Source organism: Macaca nemestrina, chromosome 11 (assembly GCF_043159975.1).
Source record: "Macaca nemestrina isolate mMacNem1 chromosome 11, mMacNem.hap1, whole genome shotgun sequence".
NCBI classification, from domain to species: Eukaryota; Metazoa; Chordata; class Mammalia; order Primates; family Cercopithecidae; genus Macaca; species Macaca nemestrina.
The window spans coordinates 101,121,492-101,141,038 of NC_092135.1; the positions used below are offsets into that span (position 1 = coordinate 101,121,492).

The 19,547-nt window shown below is 38.2% G+C and overlaps 1 protein-coding gene across 12 annotated transcripts in view; it reads left to right on the forward strand.

Annotated features, from left to right (window-relative positions):
* Window positions 1-19,547, forward strand: part of LOC105468283 (neurobeachin like 1) — a 211,202-nt gene that overhangs the window by 83,504 nt on the left and 108,151 nt on the right. For 10 of the 12 annotated variants that reach the window (XR_011609986.1, XM_071073225.1, XM_071073223.1 and 7 more), the window contains 5 exons: window positions 5,255-5,341; window positions 7,341-7,424; window positions 15,803-15,901; window positions 15,992-16,572; window positions 18,533-18,665. Coding sequence is in view for 11 of the 12 variants with exons in the window: in XM_071073225.1 (XP_070929326.1) it covers window positions 5,255-5,341; window positions 7,341-7,424; window positions 15,803-15,901; window positions 15,992-16,572; window positions 18,533-18,665 (984 nt within the window). In the remaining variant the exon portion in view is untranslated. The remainder of the gene's footprint in view (window positions 1-5,254; window positions 5,342-7,340; window positions 7,425-15,802; window positions 15,902-15,991; window positions 16,573-18,532; window positions 18,666-19,547) is intronic. The other 2 variants (XM_071073227.1, XM_071073228.1) reach the window with 1 other exon arrangement.

Sequence of the window (19,547 nt, forward strand, 5' to 3'; positions counted from 1 at the left end):
TGCTGTTGAATTTTTTTTTTTTTTTACTAATTTATACATGTAGCAGCAATGTGGAAGAGTACATAACTAAGCTGGGCACGGTGGCTCATTCCTGTAATCCCAGCACTTTGGGAAGCTGATGTGGGCAGGTCACAAGGTCAGGAGTTCAAGACCAGTCTGGCCAATATGGCGAAACCCCCGTCTCTACTAAAAATACAAAAAAAAAAAAAAAAATTAGCTGGTGTGGTGGTGTGTGCCTGTAGTCCCAGCTGCTCAGGAGGCTGAGGCTGAAGAATTGCTTGAACCCAGGAGGTGGAGGTTGCAGTGAGCCGAGATCGTGCCACTGCACTCCAGCCTGGGCAACAGAGTGAGACTCTGTCTCAAAAAAAAAAAATAAAGAGTATATAGGATATTTCCATGTATCATGATGGTATCAGAAATTTTTTAGAGAGCTTCTTATAAAGCCTTTGTAAATGAAACTACTTCAAAGAGCTTTTACCTTTCTATTTGAGGTATTCTTTTCAATAATTTCCTGCTGAAAAATACCAGGGCTTAATTCTATGAGAGTAATTCAGAATAAAGGTTTTAGTATCAACTCCTTGAATTTTTTCACACTGTTTTGAGGGATATCTCTGAAAGCATTTATGTCACTTCATTGCAGTAAAGAACAGCATCAAAATCAAATAGTAAAGAATATATTGATGAAGTAAATTGTTATAAAGACAAATTCAGTGATAAAGGCAACATCTCACATGTGTAAAGAATCTGCTAATCGGCTGGACACAGTGGCCCACACCTGTAATCCCAGCACTTCGGGAGGCCGAGGCAGGCGGATCACGAGGTTAGGAGATCGAGACCATCCTGGCTAACACAGTGTAACCCTGTCTGTACTAAAAATATGAAAAATTAGCCAGGCGTGGTGGCACGTGCCTGTAGTCCCAGCTACTTGGGAGGCTGAGGCAGGAGAATCACTTGAACCCAGGCGGCAGAGGTTGCAGTGAGCCAAGATCGCACCACTGCACTCCAGCCTGGGTGACAGAGCGAGACTCCGTCTAGAAAAAAGAAAAAAAGGAATCTGCTTCATAAGGTCATCTCTAGGATAGAATATAGTTCCTACTAAAATTTATTAGCATTGGTTTTTCTTCAGTATCTGAAACTCAGGTATAAGAAATTTCTGATATGAATAATATCTTTTTAAAAAATACAAAACTGTTTGTCATAGCTATCATGATGGTGAGCTAATATTTGTTCTTTATAGGCCAAAGTTTCTTAAAATTTGTATCTGGAATCTTGACCTTTAAAAGTTAATTATTTGATACCACCTATCACATTTTGTTTTGAAATAAAAATGCTGGAGAAGAAATCCCTTTAAAGAGGGAAAACCAGCTGGGCATGGTGGCTCATGCCTGTAATCCCAGCATTCTGGGAGGCTGAGGCGGGTCAATCACTTGAGGTCAGGAGTTCGAGACCAGCCTGGCCAACATGGCGAAACCCCATCCCTACTAAAAATACAAAAATTAGCTGGGCATGGTGGTGCACATCTGTAATCCCAGCTACTAGGGAAGCTGAAGAATCATTTGAACCTGGAGGGTGGAAGTTGCAGTGAGCCATCAAACCACTGCACTTCAGCCTGGGTGACAGAGCAGGACTCTGTCTCAAACAAAAACAAACAAACAAAAAACGGGGAAAACCAGGCTTTGGGACCTGGGCCTTCCCTGCTGGCAGTAATAGTCTTCATTATTTCTGGAATATTTTTTGGTCAGAATCACTTTAGATTTATCACTATACATTGAAGCCATTAAGTCGTCACAACAAAGGGGAATCTTTGAAAGAAGCTTTTAAACTTCTTCATTATACAAATAAGGAAAAACGTCCTGAGGCATTAAATGATTAGCCCAAGGTCAACACTAATAATTGATGGAGGTAGAATTTCTAACCCAGGTTTTCTTACCCTAAGTCCCTTGTAATATATAATTTTCTAATTGTATTACTGGAACTTAGGATCACTGTTTAGTCAGTAGGAAAAAATGTTTTCTGTATATTAAATATAGGAGAATCAAAGGTTTTATTGATATAAAAACATTTTATGGGAATAGTTGATATGATTCCTGAATATATAAAAATCTTTGAAATATTATGAAAACCTAAGTCCCCAAATATATTACATGATGCCATAGATGTCCATGGTTGCTTTGTTTAAATTATTTGTTTGTTAGTAAAGAATGAATCCTTTATGTTCTTTTTTTATAGTAGTATATAGAATATACTACATAGTATATAGTAAATAGTATATTTATATGGTAAATAGTATATATACTATATATAGTAATATATATGTATAGTATATATATTTTATAATTATTTTATATATAAATAAAATAATTTATTTTATAATTAATATATATAGTATATATTATATATTACAATTTAGTATATGTATATTATATATACTATATAGTGTATAGTAAATAGTATATACTATATATAGCATATAGTAAATAGAATCAGTTTTGCTATTTAGACTCATTGGAAACTTTGGCAAATAAAGTTTAAAGTATCATAAACAATTTATGAATCAGATGGACAACCTTAAGCTGACTGCTGCTGTTTTCGTGCTTTCTTTTTGTATGAGATTCATCAGCCTATTTAAGTATGCATTGATTTCCTTAAGTATTTGTGTAAAGGCTCCTTGGCTTGGCAAATGAGTTTCATCATACTATAGAGTACTTTACAATTCCATGGAATCATACATTTAACTTTTATGATAGATATGATGAACCTTAAACATTTATCAGTTATTTTGTTTTACTAAATTACAGAGATATGATTTGAATTAATGTAAATTTTTTAAGCTGCCCAAAGATACTTGAATTAATGAAAAGAATAGGCCGGGCACAGGGGCTCACGCCTGTAATCCCAGCACTTTGGGAGGCCGAGGCGGGCGGATCGCCTGAGGTCAGGAGTTCGAGACCAGCCTGACCAACATGGGGAAACCCCGTCTCTACTAAAAATACAAAAAAATTAGCCAGGCATGGTGGCATATGCTTGTAATCCCAGCCACTCAGGAGGCTGAGACAGGAGAATTGATTGAACCCAGGAGGTGGAGGTTGCAGTGAGCCGAGACTGCGCCATTGCACTCCAACCTGGGCAACAAGAGTAAAACTCTGTCTCAAAAAAAGAAGAGAAAAGAAAAGAAGAAAACTATATCTTCAGTAGCAAGGAGAAGAATTCAAAACCATTACCTGGTCTTTATGGCTGCTAAAATCTTGGTGTTTTTGACTGTTTCTTAGGGTAGATTTTTAGAAATACACTTACTGGGTTAAAGAGTGAGAATTGTTTTTAAAGATTCTTCTTACAGATTGCTATATTGCTTTCTGGAAAGATTTTACTCATTTTTACATTGACTAGTTTTATCTATTTGTTTCCCTTTACCTAAATATGAAATATTATTCTTTTAAAAAGACTTTGCTTGTAATAATGCCACCTTTCATTTGTTTTTTGTTTGTTTGTTTTTTTGAGTCACAGTCTCGCTCTGTCACCTAGGCTGGAGTATAGTGGCTCTATCTCTGCTCACTGCAACCTCTGCCTGCCAGGTTCAAGTGATTCTCCTGCCTCAGCCTCCCAAGTAGCTGGGACTACAGGCTAATTTTTCTATTTTTAGTAGGGATGGGGTTTCACCATGTTGGCCAGACTGGTCTCAAACTCCTGACCTCAGGTAATCCACCCACCTCAGCCTCCCAAAGTGCTGGAATTATAGGTGTGAGCCACCGTGCCCAGCCGACATCTTTCATTTGTTAAGTCTCTGTTATGTGCCAGATACTATGCTAATAAGCTATCGTGGATTATGTCATTGAATATATATAGCTATTTGATGAGGTATTTTTCTCCATATTTTTGAGAAAAGCTTGGAGAAGTAGTTTTCCTTGAAATCAGACAGCCAATAAGTTGCAGAACCAAAATTCAAACTCAGGTCTCTTGATTCCAAGGCCTGTAGTGTATATATCAATTTATTGTTATGTTAAGCCTTATATATACTCTTGCATAACATATATTACCATACCTCTATGCAGTTTATTTTATATTGCATATTTCAGCATGTAACTCGACCTTTTGTTTACTCATTTCTGAAATAATATAACTTCCTAAGAACCTTCTTCCTTAGGATGCTCTTAATAAATTCCTTTATAAATCTAACTGTCTCTCCCTTTGAATATCATTTGAATTTTCTTTCTCTGTACTCAAATTGTGGGCAAGGCGAAGGCCTTCTGGGATGCTGACTTTTATATACTGAAACTAAAACACTTGATTTCTTTAGTTTATTGGGAAGAGGGTAATGCCCATGTATGCTAGAGATAGTATCAGTTTTCTTTTACAGAATATAAATGAATATAAATGAAGCTCAATTCTTGATGACTTTGGAGAATACTTTTAAACTAATGTTTTAACAATATGTGTGGTCAGATAAATTTTGGAAATGCTGCACCCTGACCTCCCTTGTCAAAGTACACATTAGCATATTTGAGAAGTACTTCTAGAAAGAACCATTTTTAAAGTTAGTTTGATAGCACTTCACAAACTTCCTTAACTATAGAACCATACTGGGTGTTATGTACTATAGTATCTTTAGTTTGTGTCAGTAACAACTTTCCTTCTTTTTTGTGTGTATTAGTCCATTTTCATGCTGCTCATAAAGACATGCCTGAAACTGGACAATTTGCAAAAGTTTAATGGACTCACAGTTTCATGTGGCTGAGGAAGCCTCACAATCATGGTGGAAGGTGAATGGCACGTCTCACATGGCATCAGACAAGAGAATAGAACTTGTGCAGGGAAACTTCCTTTTATAATATAAAACCATCAGATCTCATGAGACTTACTCACCACGAGAACTCCCACCAAGTTTCTCCCACAACATGCTGGAATTTGGGGAGCTACAATTCAAGATGAGATTTGGGTGGGGACACAGAGCCAAACCATATCACTGTGAGGCATTCTCTGCTGATTCTTTAAGAATTTAGGAATATTAACTAGTCCTAATTATTGCCATTGTTTCTTATTTTAGTAACTTTGAATTCCAATAGAGAAATATCTAAACTACTATTAATTCATAATCCAAAAAGTGAATAATCTTTAATTTCTATAAGTGTAGTATACTTCCCAGGGGAATTCTTGGGTTTATTTTCAAGAGACATGGAAACCCATTTAAGCTTCATTGCTGCTTGTAGGTAACAGTTTAATGTTCTTTCTCCATTATTCTTGTCTCTGTTTTTAACAGCTGTTTTTAAATGCTAACAATAAGGTGGCAGACAAGAACGAGAAAGACCTTGCCAACAAATTACTGACAGAAATGAATGAGGACCAGGTATCTACATAGCCTGCATCTTGTTTCAGCTGAAGTCCAAAATCAGCCAATGGGAATAACTATTCCTGTGCTTTTCTTCTTATGTCCTAAAATACACAAACACTGTCAAATTCTAATATTCATTAATTATTTTTGAAAATTGCTAAAAGTTAAAATAAAAATTGCTTTCATCTAAAGGATAAATATCTTGGTGATTGATACAAGCAATCAATACCATTCCCTCTATGTGTATATGGTCTTTTCAATTTGAGGAGATACAAAGTACAGGAATGGAATCTCAGTATCAATGCTGTCCACCTGGTGGTGACTTTTCTAAGCACTGTGGTATATTGGGACCTTAGGGCTTTCTTTGTGAATATGTATGGTCATTGTTAATATCTTGATTCTTTGCTTCTTATTGACAAGTGATGATTATAATTCAGTGGACAACCTGAATCTTGGAGGAAGGGAAGAAGATGCTGAACTCTCTGTTAATTTAGCGTAAAACTTGACTTTTTGTATTCTAGAAATTCAAGTCTATACAGGTATAATAAAGCAAAAATATGTAATTTATGTTGCTTCTTTCAATACATTAGGTAATCTAGTTTGAAAAAAAACTACCTTTAAAAATTGATGTTATTTTTATCTTCCAAAATATTTGCAAGAAAACTTACATGATGTCCTTTATTAACATTGTGTTAACGTCCAAGTTTATAAATAGAATTTTTGTGTAATAAGAGACATTATCAGCTTATTTTTTATTCTATATGTGAAGTATCAGTTTACAGAGTATTGTTTTAGAGTTCTCTATAAATGTTAATTCCTCTTAAGGCCTACTTATGTAGATTAATAAAACAATTATTATAGTCTCTTAGAGGTTCACATTACAATTCCAAATTGTAAGTGATTCTGTGCTTTCATGATTGTCTAAGCCCGATATAACAGTCATGTTCAGTTTTTTAATATTCTTGATGTTAGTTTTTGTTTTTGCTATAAATACATTGCCCTGGATCTCTTCTTTTTATTGAAGCTTTAACAGTAATAGAAAAAATTAGGCTAGTTTTTATTTTTTCATACAACTTTTAGGATTAAAAGTTGCCTTCTCAAAAACATGACAATGTTTAGAGATATGTATTTCATTTTCTGAGTCTGCCTCAAATTTTCCATTTTATATAAAAATAGATATATTTAATTGTTTATAAATATAATTAATTGGTGTATGCACATGCCATCTTAGTTTTAACACAGGATTTGGAAACTAGATGAACAAGATTATTTTAGCTGTTTTTTTATACATGCAAATGGAATTTAAACCTGGATCATTCAAGTGTAGTTTTGAAGGGAAATTAAAACGTAATAGGATTTCTGGCTGGGTGTGGTGGCTCACACCTGTAATCCCAGCACTTTGGGAGGCCGAGGCGGGTGGATCACTTGAGGTCAGGAGTTCAAAACCAACCTGATCAATATGGAGAAACTCTGTCTCTACTAAAAATACAAAAATTAGCCACCACACCAGCCAGGCGTGGTGGCGCATGCCTGTAATCCCAGCTACTCAGGAGACTGAGGCAGGAGAATCACTTGAACCTAGGAGGCGGAGATTGCAGTGAGCCGAGATTAGACCATTGCACTCCAGCTGAGCAACAAGAAAGAAACTCTGTCTCAAAAAAAAAAAAAAAAAAAAAAAAGTAATAGAATTTCCAATGAATGATAGACCTCCCTCCCTTCCTCTTGAGATTGTCCATTATTTTTAAAAAGCATGTGTTAAGCTTGTGTTTTTCTCAAAACATTTTAATGTAATAAGTGAATGTTGCCTTATTCTCCTTGACATGTGGCTTATTTTTCTTTTAAATAGGTAACTTTTCTTGCAGGTTATAGTATTTCAGAAATCCATTTCATTGGAAGAGGAATGTAATGCATGTTAAGTAATTATTTTTTCAGGTTTTCAGACCAAAGGTTTCCTAACTCAATAAAAATTGTGAACACATTTGTTAATTTCTTGTTTCTCCTTCCCCCTCAATAGGTGTTTCAGGGACAATTGGATTGTTTGGCCATATCAACCATTCAGGCTTTGACAGCAGTAATGAACAAATCTCCAGCTGCTAAGGTGAAACATATATCCTCCAGCTTTTTTTTTTTCTTAACTTTTATTTTAGGTTCAGGGGTACATGTGCAGGTTTGTTATATAGGTAAATTGGATATCACAGGGATTTCGTGTACAGATTATTTTGCTACCCAGGTGATAAGCATAGTACCCAATAGGTAGTTTTTCAATCTTCCCCCTCCTCCTTCCACCCTCAAGTAGGTCCTGATGTCTATTGTTCTTTTCTTTGTGTCCATATGAACTCAGTGGTTAGCTCCCACTTACATGTAAAAACATGTGGTATTTGGTTTTCTATTCCTGTGTTAGTTCACCTAAAATAATGGCCTCCAGCTCCATCCATGTTGTTGCAAAGGATATGAGGATATGATCTCATTTGTTTTTATGGCTGTGTAGTATTCCATGGTGTATATCTACCACATTTTCTTTATCCAGTTTACTATTGATGGGCATTCAGGTTGATTCCATGTCTTTGCTATTGTGAATAGTGCTATGATGAACATACATGTGCATGTGTCTTTGTGGTAGAACAATTTATATTCCCTTGGGTATTTACCCAATAATGGGATTGCCGGGTTGAATGGTAATTTTGCTTTGAGTTCTTTGAGAAATTGCCAGACTGCTTTACACAATGGCTGAGCTAATTTACATCCCACCAGCAGTGTATAAGTGCTCCTTTTCTTCACAAGCTTGCCAACATCTGTTATTTTTTGATGTTTTAATAGTAGCCATTCTGAGTGGTGTGAGATGGTATGTCATTGTGGTTTTGATTTGCATTTCTCTAATGATTAGTGATGTTTAGCATTTTTTCATATGCTTGTTGGCTGCATATGTTTTCCTTTTTTTTTTTTTTTTGAGGCAGGGTCTCCCTCTGTCGCCCAAGCTGGAATGCAGTAGCGCGTCTTGGCTCACTGCAACCTCCACATCCTGGGTTCAAGTGATTCTCCTGCCTCAGCCTCCCGAGTAGCTGGGATTACAGGTGTGCACCATTATAGCCTGGATAATTTGTGTGTTTTTTAGTAGAGATGGGGTTTCACCATGTTGGCCAGGCTGGTCTTAAACTCCCAAAAGCAGGTGATCCACCTGCCTCGACCTCCCAAAGTGCTGGGATTACAGGCATGAGCCACCACACCCAGCCCTGTTTTCTTTTGAAAAGTGTCTGTTCTTGTCCTTTGCACACTTTTTAGTGGGGTTATTTGCTTTTACTTGTTGATTTGTCTAAGTGCCTTATAGATTCTAGATATTAGACCTTTGTTGGATGCGTGGTTTGCCAATATTTTCTCCCATTCTGTAGGTTGTCTGTTTACTCTGTTGATAGTTTCTTTTGTTGTGCAGAAGCTCTTTAGTTTAGTTTGGTCCCATTTGTCAATTTTTGTTTTTGTTGCAGTTACTTTTGATGGCTTCATCATGAAATCTTTGCCAGGTCCTATGTCCAGAATAGTATTTCCTAGGTTATCTTCCAGGGTTTTTATAGTTTTACACTTAAGTCTAATGCAACTTGAGTTGACTTTTGTGTATTGTAAGGAAGGGGTCCAGTTTCAGTCTTCTGCATATTGCTAGCTAGTTATCCCAGCACCATTTATTAAAAAGGAGCCCTTTCCCATTGCTTGTTTTTGTCATCTTTGTCGAAGATTGGATGGCTGTAGGTGTGCAGCATTATTTCTGGACTCTGCAGCATTATATTCTGTTCTGTTCTACTGGTCTATGTGTCTATTTTTGTACCAGTACTATGTTGTTTTGGTTACTGTAGTCTCGTAGTATAGTTTGAAGTCAGGTAATGTGATGCCTCCAGCTTTGTTCTTTTTGTCTAGGATTGCCTTAGCTATTCAGGCTCTTTTTTGGTTCCATATTAATTTTAAAATAGGTTTTTCTAGTTCTGTGAAGAATGCTACTGGTAGTTTGATAGGAATAGCACTGAATCTTTGGGCAATATGGTCATTTTTATTTTCTTTGAGACGGAGTCTCACTTTCTCACCCAGGCTAGAGTGCAGTGGCACGATCCTAGCTCACTGCAACCTCCATCTCCCAGGTTCAAGCGATTCTCCTGCCTCAGCCTCCCAAGTAGCTGGGATTACAGGTGTGCACCACCACGCTTGGCTAAATTTTCTGTATTTTCAGTAGAGACAGGGTTTCACGATGTTGGCCAGGCTGGTCTTGAACTACTGACCTCAAATGATCTGCCCACCTCGGCCTCCTAGAGTGCTGGGATTACAGGCATGAGCCCCCACACCAGCCCAGGCAGTATGGTCATTTTAACAATATTGATTCTTCGTATTCATGAATATGGAATATTTTTCCATTTGTTGGTATCATCTCTGATTTCTTTGAGCAATGTTTTGTAATTCTTGTAGAGATCTTTCACCTCACTGGTTAGCCATATTCCTAGTTATTTTATTCTTTTCGTGGCAATTGTGAATGGGATTGCATTCTTGATTTGGCTCTTAGCTTGGATATTGTTGGTGTATAGGAATGCTGCTGATTTTTGTACATTGATTTTGTGTCCTGCAACTTTCCTCAAGTAGTTTATCAGATCAAGGAGCTTTTAGGCAGAGACTATGGGATTTTCTAGGCATAGAATCATATTGTCTGCAAACAGAGAGAGTTTGACTTACTCTCTTCCTACTTAGAAGCCTTTTATTTCTTTCTCTTGCCTGATTGCTCTGGCTGTGACTTCCTGTACTATGTTGAGTGGGAGTGGTGAGAGAGGGTATCCCAGTCTTATTCTGGCTTTGAAGGGGAATGCTTCCAGCTTTTGCCAGTCAGTGTGATGTTGGCTGTGGGTATGTCATAGATAGCTTTTATTATTTTGAAGTATGTTCCTTCAATGCCTAGTTTGTTGAGGGTTTTTAACATGAAGGGATGTTGAATTTTATTGAAAGCTTTTTCTGTTTCTATTGAGATAATCTTGTGGTTTCTGTTTTGTTCTGTTTATGTGATGAATCACATTTATTGATTTGCATATGTTGAACCAACATTGCATCCCATGGATAAACCCTACTTGATCATGGTGGATTAGCTCTTTGATGTGCTGCTGGATTCTGTTTGCTAATGTTTTGTTGAAGATTTTTGCATCTATGTTCATCAAGGATATTGGCCTGAAGTTTTCTTTATTTGTTGTGTCTCTGCCAGGTTTTGGTATCAGGGTGATGCTGGCCTCACAGAAGGAATTAGAAAGGAGTCCTTCCTCCTAAATTTTTTGAAAAGTTTCAGTAGGAATGGTACCAGCTCTTTTTTATGTATCTGATAGAATTTGGCTGTGAATCTTTCTGGTCCTAGGTTTTTTCTGATTGGTAGGTTTTTTATTACTGATTCAAATTTGGAACTCATTATTGGTCTGTACTGAGATTCATTTTCTTCCTAGTTTGATCTTGGGAGGTTGTATGTTTCTAGGAATTTATCCATTTCTTCTAGGTTTTCTAACTTGTGTGCATAGAGGTGTTCATAGTAGTCTTTGTGGATTTTTTGTATCCTGTGGGGTCAGTAGTAATGTCCTATATGCCATTTCTGATTATGTTTATTTAGATCTTCTCTTTCTTTTTTTCTTTGTTCAGCTAGTGATCTATTTTATTAATTCTTTCAAAGAATCAACTCCTGGAATTGTTGATCTTCTGGTTTTTTTGTTTTGTTTTGTTTTGTTTTGTTTTTGAGACAGAGCCTCGCTCTGCCACCCAGGCTGGAGTCCAGTGGCGAGATCTCAGCTCACTGCAACCTCTGCCTCCTGGGTTCAAGCAGTTCTCCTGCCAACCTCCCGAGTAGCTGGGATTATAGGCACGTGCCACCATGCTTGGCTAATTTTTGTATTTTTAGTAGAGATGGATTTCCCCATGTTGGCCAGACTGGTCTTGAACTCCTGGTCTCAAGTGATCTGCCCACCTCAGCCTCCCAAAGTGCTAGGATTACAGATGTGAGCCACTGTGCCTGGCCTATCTTTTGTATGGTTTTTGATGTCTCAATTTCCTTCAGTTCAGCGCTGTTTTGGTTAGTTCTTGTCTTCTGCTAGCTTTGGGATTGGTTTGCTTTTGTTTCTCTAGTTCTCTAATTGTGATGTTAGGTTGCTGGATTTGTAATCTTTCTAACTTTTTGATGTGGGCATTTAGTGCTATGAATTTCCCTCTTAACACTGCTTTAGCTATGTCCCAGAGATTCTTGTATGTTGTATCTTCTCATTAGTTTCAAATAATTTCTTTATTTCTGCTCTAATTTTATTATTTACCCAGGAGTCATTCAGGAGTAGACAGTTTAATTTTCATGTAATCATATGGTTTTGAACAATTTTCTTAGTCTTGATTTCTATTTTTACTGTACTATGATTCAAGGGTGTGGTTGGTATGATTTTGGTTTTTTGAAATTTGCTGAAGATTATTTTATGTCTGATTGTGTTGTCAATTTTAGAGTATGTCCCATGTGCAGATGTGAAGAATGTATATTCTCTTGTTTTGTGGTAAAGTGTTCTGTAGATCTCTACTACATCCATTTGGTCATGTGTTAAGTTCAGGTCCTGAATATCTTTGTTAGTTTTCTGCCTCAATGATCTGTCCAAGTATACTGTAGTCTCTAAGAATTACAAATCTGGGTGCTTCTGTGTTGAGCGTGTATATATATTTAAGATAGTTAGGTTTTGTTAAATTGAGCCCTTTACCATTACGTAACTTCTTTGTCTTTTTTATCTTTGTTGGTTTAAAGTCTGTTTTGTCTAAAGTAAGAATAGCAACCCCTGCTTTTTTCTGTTTTCCGTTTGCTTGATTGATTTTTCTCCATCCCTTTACTTTAAGCCTATGGGTGTCATTGCATGTGAGATGAGTCTCTTGAAGACATCATACCACTGGGTCTTGATTTTTTCTCCAACTTGCCACTCTGTGCCTTTTAATTGGGGAATTTAGCCCATATACATTCAAGGTTAGTATTAATCTGTTCTGATTTGATCCTACTACCATATTATTAGCTGATTATTATACAGACATGTTGACTTGTGTGTGTGGTTGCTTTATAGTGTCATGGGTCTATGTACTTAAGTATGTTTTGGTCGTGGCTGGTAATGGTCTTTCCTTTCCATATTTAGCACTTCCTTCAGGACATCTTGTAAGGCAGGTCTGGTAGTAATGAATTCTTTTAGCATTTGCTTCTCTGAAAAAGATCTTATTCCTCCTTCACTTATGAAGCTTAGTTTGGTTGGATATGAAATTCTTTGGAATTTCTTTTCTTTTCTTTTCTTTTTTTGAGGCAGAGTCTTGCTCTGTTGCCCAGGTTGGAGTGCAGTGATGTGCAACCTCTGCATCCTGGGTTCAAGCAATTCTGCCTCAGCCTCTGGAGTAGCTGGGATTACAGGTGCTTGCCACCACGCCTGGCTGATTTTTGTATTTTTTAGTAGAGATGGGGTTTCACCATTTTGGCTAGGCTGCTCTGGAACTTCTGACCTCGTGATCCACCCTGCTCAGCCTCCCAAAGTCTGGGATCCCAGGTGTAAGCCACTGTGCCCAGCCTCTTTTCTTTAAGAATGCTGAGTATGGCCGGGCGCAGTGGCTGATGCCTGTAATCCCAGCACTTTGGGAGGCCAAGGCAGGTGGATCACGAGGTCAGGAGATCAAGACCATCCTGGCTAACACGGTGAAACCCTGTCTCTACTAAAAAAAAAAATACTAAAAAAAAAATACAGCCGGGCGCGGTGGCTCAAGCCTGTAATCCCAGCACTTTGGGAGGCTGAGATGGGCGGATCACAAGGTCAGGAGATCAAGACCATCCTGGCTAACACGGTGAAACCCCGTCTCTACTAAAAAATACAAAAACTAGCCAGGCGAGGTGGCGGGCGTCTGTAGTCCCAGCTACTCGGGAGGCTGAGGCAGGAGAATGGCGTAAACCCGGGAGGCAGAGCTTGCAGTGAGCTGAGATCCGGCCACTGCACTCCAGCCCGGGCGACAGAGCGAGACCCCATCTCAAAAAAATAAAAAATACAAAAAATTAGCTGGGCGTGGTGGCGGGCGCCTGTAGTCCCAGCTGCTTGGGAGGCTGAGGCAGGAGAATGGCGTGAACCCAGGAGGCGGAACTTGCAGTGAGCCAAGATCACACCACTGCACTCCAGCCTGGGCGACAGAGAGAGACTCTGTCTCAAAAAAAAAAAAAAAGAAAAGAATGCTGAAACATACGCTCCCAGTCGCTTTTGGCTTGTATGGGTTTCTGTTGAAAGGTCTGCTGTTAGCCTGATGTGTCTCCAAGTTTTAAAATATTTAAATAGATGTGCCAATTTTCACTATATAAATTCTGAAGTAATGTATGAAAGTATATAATACATGTGGTTTAATACCTGAAATAAAATCATTCACAAAATATCTTAGTATAAGAATGAGGTTACTTATTGTTTGCCTATACTTGTGATAATTTTAAAGACAGACCCCTATAGGCACTGCTTTAAGATGTTAAAAGACGTTAATGTTTGAACTGCAAACTGATAGCATTTACGGTGTTAGCAAAAAATGGGACATGAGCACTGGTGTTGGAAGGATACTTTTAAGTGGTTCTGTGGTTCATGAGTTTAAAGAATTAAGTTTTATATCAGAGTTTTTCTTCATTAATAAAATAATGACCCTTTATTTAGTCAGTTTATGACCGCCTAAAATATGAACATTTTTCAATTTGATACCAGTTTTTCCAGGTTGTATGGCCATGGAAATTCTGCTTCTTGTATTCAGTAACCCTTAGAGTTTTCTGTTTTTTCTCATTCACTGCCACTGACTGTTCTTCTGTCCAGTTATACTGGTAGTTTCCTCATATACTGATAAGATTAGTGAGGTCATCTGTGTGAAGTGGTAAGCATAGTGCCAGGCACATGATAAGTGCTAAATACATGTCAGTGACTTTTATTATTACTTTACACTCTTATCTGCCACATCTAATATACTTCATGCCTCACCTTTCTGGTACCAGAAGTCAATTAATTACTCCCTGTTTGCTGAAACATGCCTTTCATTGTATTCCTTAGATTACATTGGTTTGTATTAGGAGACTCTAACCTTTGCTAAAAGGTTAGACGTAACTCATGTCTAAGAAATGTTGACATAACTCATGGTTAAGTTCCTATTGAATAGACTTTTACAACTTTTACAGTCTGGCTTGTGACTTAATCTCCATTTAATACTAGTTGCTGTAAGATGGAAACCATTTTAAGTCTTAAATAACTGGTTTATGAGTATAATGGATTGCCTGTACTGTATTCTGAAATTCAGACATCAAAAAAGATGTTCCAGTCTTCCTTGAATTCTTTTTTTTTTTTGTCCATGTAATAGCTGGCATGTTTAAAATTCAAAAGATTATGTAACAAAAATACATAATGAGAAAATATTTCCTTCCTATTCTTGACCCACATTCAACCATTTCCCTCCCTAAAGGAAACCAGCTTTACCTGTTTTGTTAAATTTTTTGATTTTGTAGTGAGTGTGTATATTTCAACCTAATGTAATGGGGCACTTTAGTATGTTCTAGGTTTACCAGTTGTCTTTATATTTCACTTTATGACTTTGGGTGCCTACTGGTTCAAAAATACATGTGACATAGAACTTCCTAAAATGAACTTGATGTTCCAGATAATGCAGACCATTTAAATACAAGTAGCACAGAGAAAACTCTTTGTACTCAGTTTGTTTCTGACCACTATTCAAAATTGCCAGGAACTCTTTAATTGGGTCTTTTTAGGCTGATGTCTAACTCCTCTTACCTACAGTCTCCTCATTTTTTCCTCTATTTTTGTTTTGACTTAACTACTACTCTAGTAATTGCAAATCAAGTGAAGAAAATACAAGAATTGTCATATGCCCTAATCTGCAAATAATATAATAATTCTATAACAGTTATTGTTAATTTCATTTATTTTGAATTTTGGTAGAGAATTATAACTTTATTACTCCAGAAGTTATATGGAATCTATTTTAAAATGAAGACGTGATTTTTTTTTTTTTTTTTTTTTTTTTTGAGATGGAGTCTCGCTCTGTCGCCCAGGCTGGAGTGCAGTGGCGCGATCTCGGCTCACTGCAAGCTCCACCTCCCGGGTTCACGCCATTCTCCTGCCTCAGCCTCCCGAGTAGCTGGGACTACAGGCGCCCACAACCGCGCCCGGCTAATTTTTTGTATTTTTAGTAGAGACAGGGTTTCACCGTGGTCTCGATCTCCTGACCTTGTGATCCGCCCGCCTCGGCCTCCCAAAGTGCTGGGATTACAGGCGTGAGCCACCGCGCCCGGCCTGAAGACGTGATTTAAGAAGGCAAATAGTGAACTAATATCTTTTTCTTTATTTAATATTAAGTTAGTTAGCGTAAATGACTATTTAATATTTTTAAAATTCCAACACATTCAGTCTTTGAAAATGTACTTTGATATATTGTCTTCCCATCCCCTAGGAAGTATTTAAAGAAAGAATTGGTTATACACATATGTTTGAAGTATTAAAATCCCTGGGTCAGCCACCACTGGAATTACTTAAAGAACTTATGAATATGGTGAGTTTATAACTTTTATTAAGAGAACTTCTGTTTAATATCTGTTTTGAAAATGGTAACTAACCTTTTATCTTTTTTGTTGCTTTTCAGGCTGTAGAGGGTGACCACACTTCAGTTGGAATTTTGGGCATTAGTAATGTCCAACCTCTCTTGCTTCTTATCCAGTGGCTTCCAGAACTACAATCCCATGACCTGCAAATCTTCATCTCTGATTGGCTGAAAAGAATTTGTTGTATTAATAGACAGAGTCGAACTACTTGTGTCAATGCAAACATGGGGATTAGAATCATTGAAACCCTTGACTCGCATTCTTCCCTCCATCAAACTTGTGCTGAGAACTTGATTGCAATCCATGGTTCCTTGGGGAGTCAGTCAGTGAGCTCAGAAGAAATCCGTCGACTACTAAGATTGCTGAGAGTGGATGAATCTGAGTCTATTCACCCTTATATCACTCCTGTGACTCGAGCAATCCTGACAATGGCTCGAAAACTAAGTCTAGAGAGTGCTCTCCAATATTTTGATTTGTCACATAGTATGGCAGGAATTTCTGTGCCTCCCATACAGAAATGGCCGGGGTCCGCCTTTTCTTTCAGTGCTTGGTTTTGCTTAGATCAGGATCAATTGACTCTTGGCATTGCTAACAAAGGAGGGAAAAGGAAACAATTGTACAGGTATTGGTAAAAATTATGGAATATAAATGAATACTGTCATAACAATATGTGCTGTGATTCTTAAACAGGAAAACTGTTTCCAAGCATCTAGCTTTTAGATGTACAATTTATCTAAAGCCTCTTCATCCTGAGGCTTTATACAGTTTAATTGTAAGTGCTCTATTCCTTTCATAGTAATAGCTATATACCTCAAATATTGCTGGTTAAGTTTTGAAGCTACTTTGGAAACAAGTTTCCCTCTTAAAAGTAGTGTAAAAGTGAAAGGAAAAATGAGTAATAATCTTGAAAATGGGCCAGGTGTGGTGGCACGCTTGTTATCCCACCACTTTAGGAGGTAGAGGCAGGTGCATTGCTTGAGGCCAGGAGTTCAAGACTAGCCTGGGCAACATGGCAAAACCTTATCTCTACAAAAAGTATAAAAATTAGCCAGGTGTGGTGGCACACACCTGTAGTTCCAGCTACTTGAGGATCACTTCAGCTCAGGAAGTTGAGGCTACAGTGAGCTGTGATTGCACCACTGCACTTCAACCTGGGTGACAAAGCAAGATGTCACAGAAAAAATCCATGAAAATGAATAATGGCCAGGTGTGGTGGCTCACACCTGTAACCCTAGCACTTTAAGCAGTTGAGGTGGGCGAATCACTTGAGGTCAGGAATTCAAGACCAGCGTGGTCAGTATGGAGAAACACCGTCTGTACTAAAAATATAGAAATTAGCTGGGTGTGGTGGTGCATGCCTGTAATCCCAGCTACTTGGGAGACTGAGGCACAAGAATCACTTGAATCCAGAAAGCAGAGATTGCAGTGAGCTCAGATCGTACCACTGCACTCCAGCCTAGGCGATAGAGGAAGATTTTCCTCAAAAAAAAAGAAAAAAAAATGAGTAATGATTTCTATTCCATTGAATATACTATAAGTATATATTACATATAAATATGCTATATATTTACATGAAGGAACAGAAAACCTATGTGTATGTACATCCAGAATTTAATAGCTACTACTTTTTAATATGCCTTGTGTTTTTGTTTTTTTTTTTTTTTTTTTTTTGAGACGGAGTCTCGCTCTGTCACCCAGGCTGGAGTGCAGTGACCGGATCTCAGCTCACTGCAAGTTCTGTCTCCCGGATTCATGCCATTCTCCTGCTTCAGCCTCCCGAGTGGCTGGGACTACAGGCGCCCACCACCACGCCCGGCTAGTTTTTTGTATTTTTAGTAGAGCCGGGGTTTCACCGTGTTAGCCAGGATGTTCTCGATCTTCTGACCTCGTGATCCGCCCATCTCGGCCTCCCAAAGTGCTGGGATTACAGGCTTGAGCCACCGCACCCGGCTGTGTTTTTTTTTTTTTTTTTTAAGACAGAGTTTCACTCTTGTCACCCAGGCTGGAGTGCAGTGACACGATCTCAGCTCACTGCAACCTCCAGCTCCTGGGTTCAAGCGATTCTTCTGCCTCAGCCTCCTGAGTAGCTGGGACTACAAGCGCCCACCACCACACCCAGCTAATTTTTGTATTTTTAGTAGAGGCGATGTTTCACCACATTGGCCAGGCCGGTCTCGAACTCCTGACCTCAGGTGATCTGCCCGCCTTGGCCTGCCAAAGTACTGGGATTACAGGCCTGAGACACCACTCCTGGCCTATGCTGTGTGATTTTAAAGACCTTTATTTATGCTTACTGATTCTTATTTGGAAGAATTTTAGAGATTTGAAAATTAGTAGTTTTACTTTTTTACTTTTACTAGTGGAATTCCACTTTAGAAGGCTGCCTTTTATTTACTAAACTCTTACGACCAAAATGGATTTTAAAAGGGTCTTTGAAACAAGGTTGGACTAGTGTGTGGCAATAGAATTTAAGCTACAGAATTGTTGGTAAAGACATGATAGCTTTATGGTTTTATGTACTTTAGTGATGAGGAAACTGAGCAACCAACTTCAAAAGTTCTGACAATACATATTTTTGTTAGTTTTTTTACAGGAAGTGGCATGGGTTTTGAAGCCTTTATTACCCATTCAGGTATGTTGGTCGTAGCAGTGTGCACAAAAAGAGAATATGCAACGGTTATGCTTCCTGACCACAGTTTCTGTGATTCCCTCTGGGTAAGGCTTTAGGGCATCGCATTTAACTTCTTGTATGGTTAATGGTATTTCCCACTATTGTCATAAATTCAACAGCAGTCATTTTTTTTGTTAAAAAAATTTAAATGAGGCTGGGCAGTGGCATACCTGTACATAATCGCAGCACTGTAGGAGGCCAAGACAGGCAGATAACTTGAGCTCAAGAGTTTGAGACCATCACTGCAACATGGTGAAACCCAGTATCTACCGAAAAATACAAAAATTACCTGGGTATGGTGATTTGTGCCTGTGGTCCCAGCCACTTGGGAGGCTGAGTTGGGAGAATCGCTTGAGCCCAGGAAGTCAAGGCTCCAGTTAACTGAGATGGTACCACTGTACTCCAGCCTGGGCAACAGAGTGAGACCCTGTCTCAAAAAAATAAAAAATAAATAAATTAGTAAATATGTATTTAGAATGTTAGGATGTCTTAAGGTTTTCTATAAGTAAAAAAAAATTTTTATTTTTTTTATTTTTTTGAGTTGGAGTCTTGCTCTGTTGCCAGACTGGAGTATAGTGGCGTGATCTCAACTCACTACAACCTCTGCCTCCTGGGTTCAAGCAATTCTCTTGTCTCAGCCTCCCAAGTAGCTGGGACTACAGGCACACACCACCACACCCAGCTAATTTTTGTATTTTTAGTAGAGATAGGATTTCAGCATGTTGGCCAGGATGTTCTTGATCTCTTGACCTTGTGATCCGCCTACCTCTATAAGTAAATTTAATTTTGAATTTCATATTAAAATGAGATGGGCTGGGTGCTGTAACTCATACCTGTAAACCTAGCACTTTGAGAGGCCAAGGTAGGAGGATTGCTTGAAGCCAGGAGTTCAAGACCAGCCTGGGGTGAGACTCTCTCTACAAAAA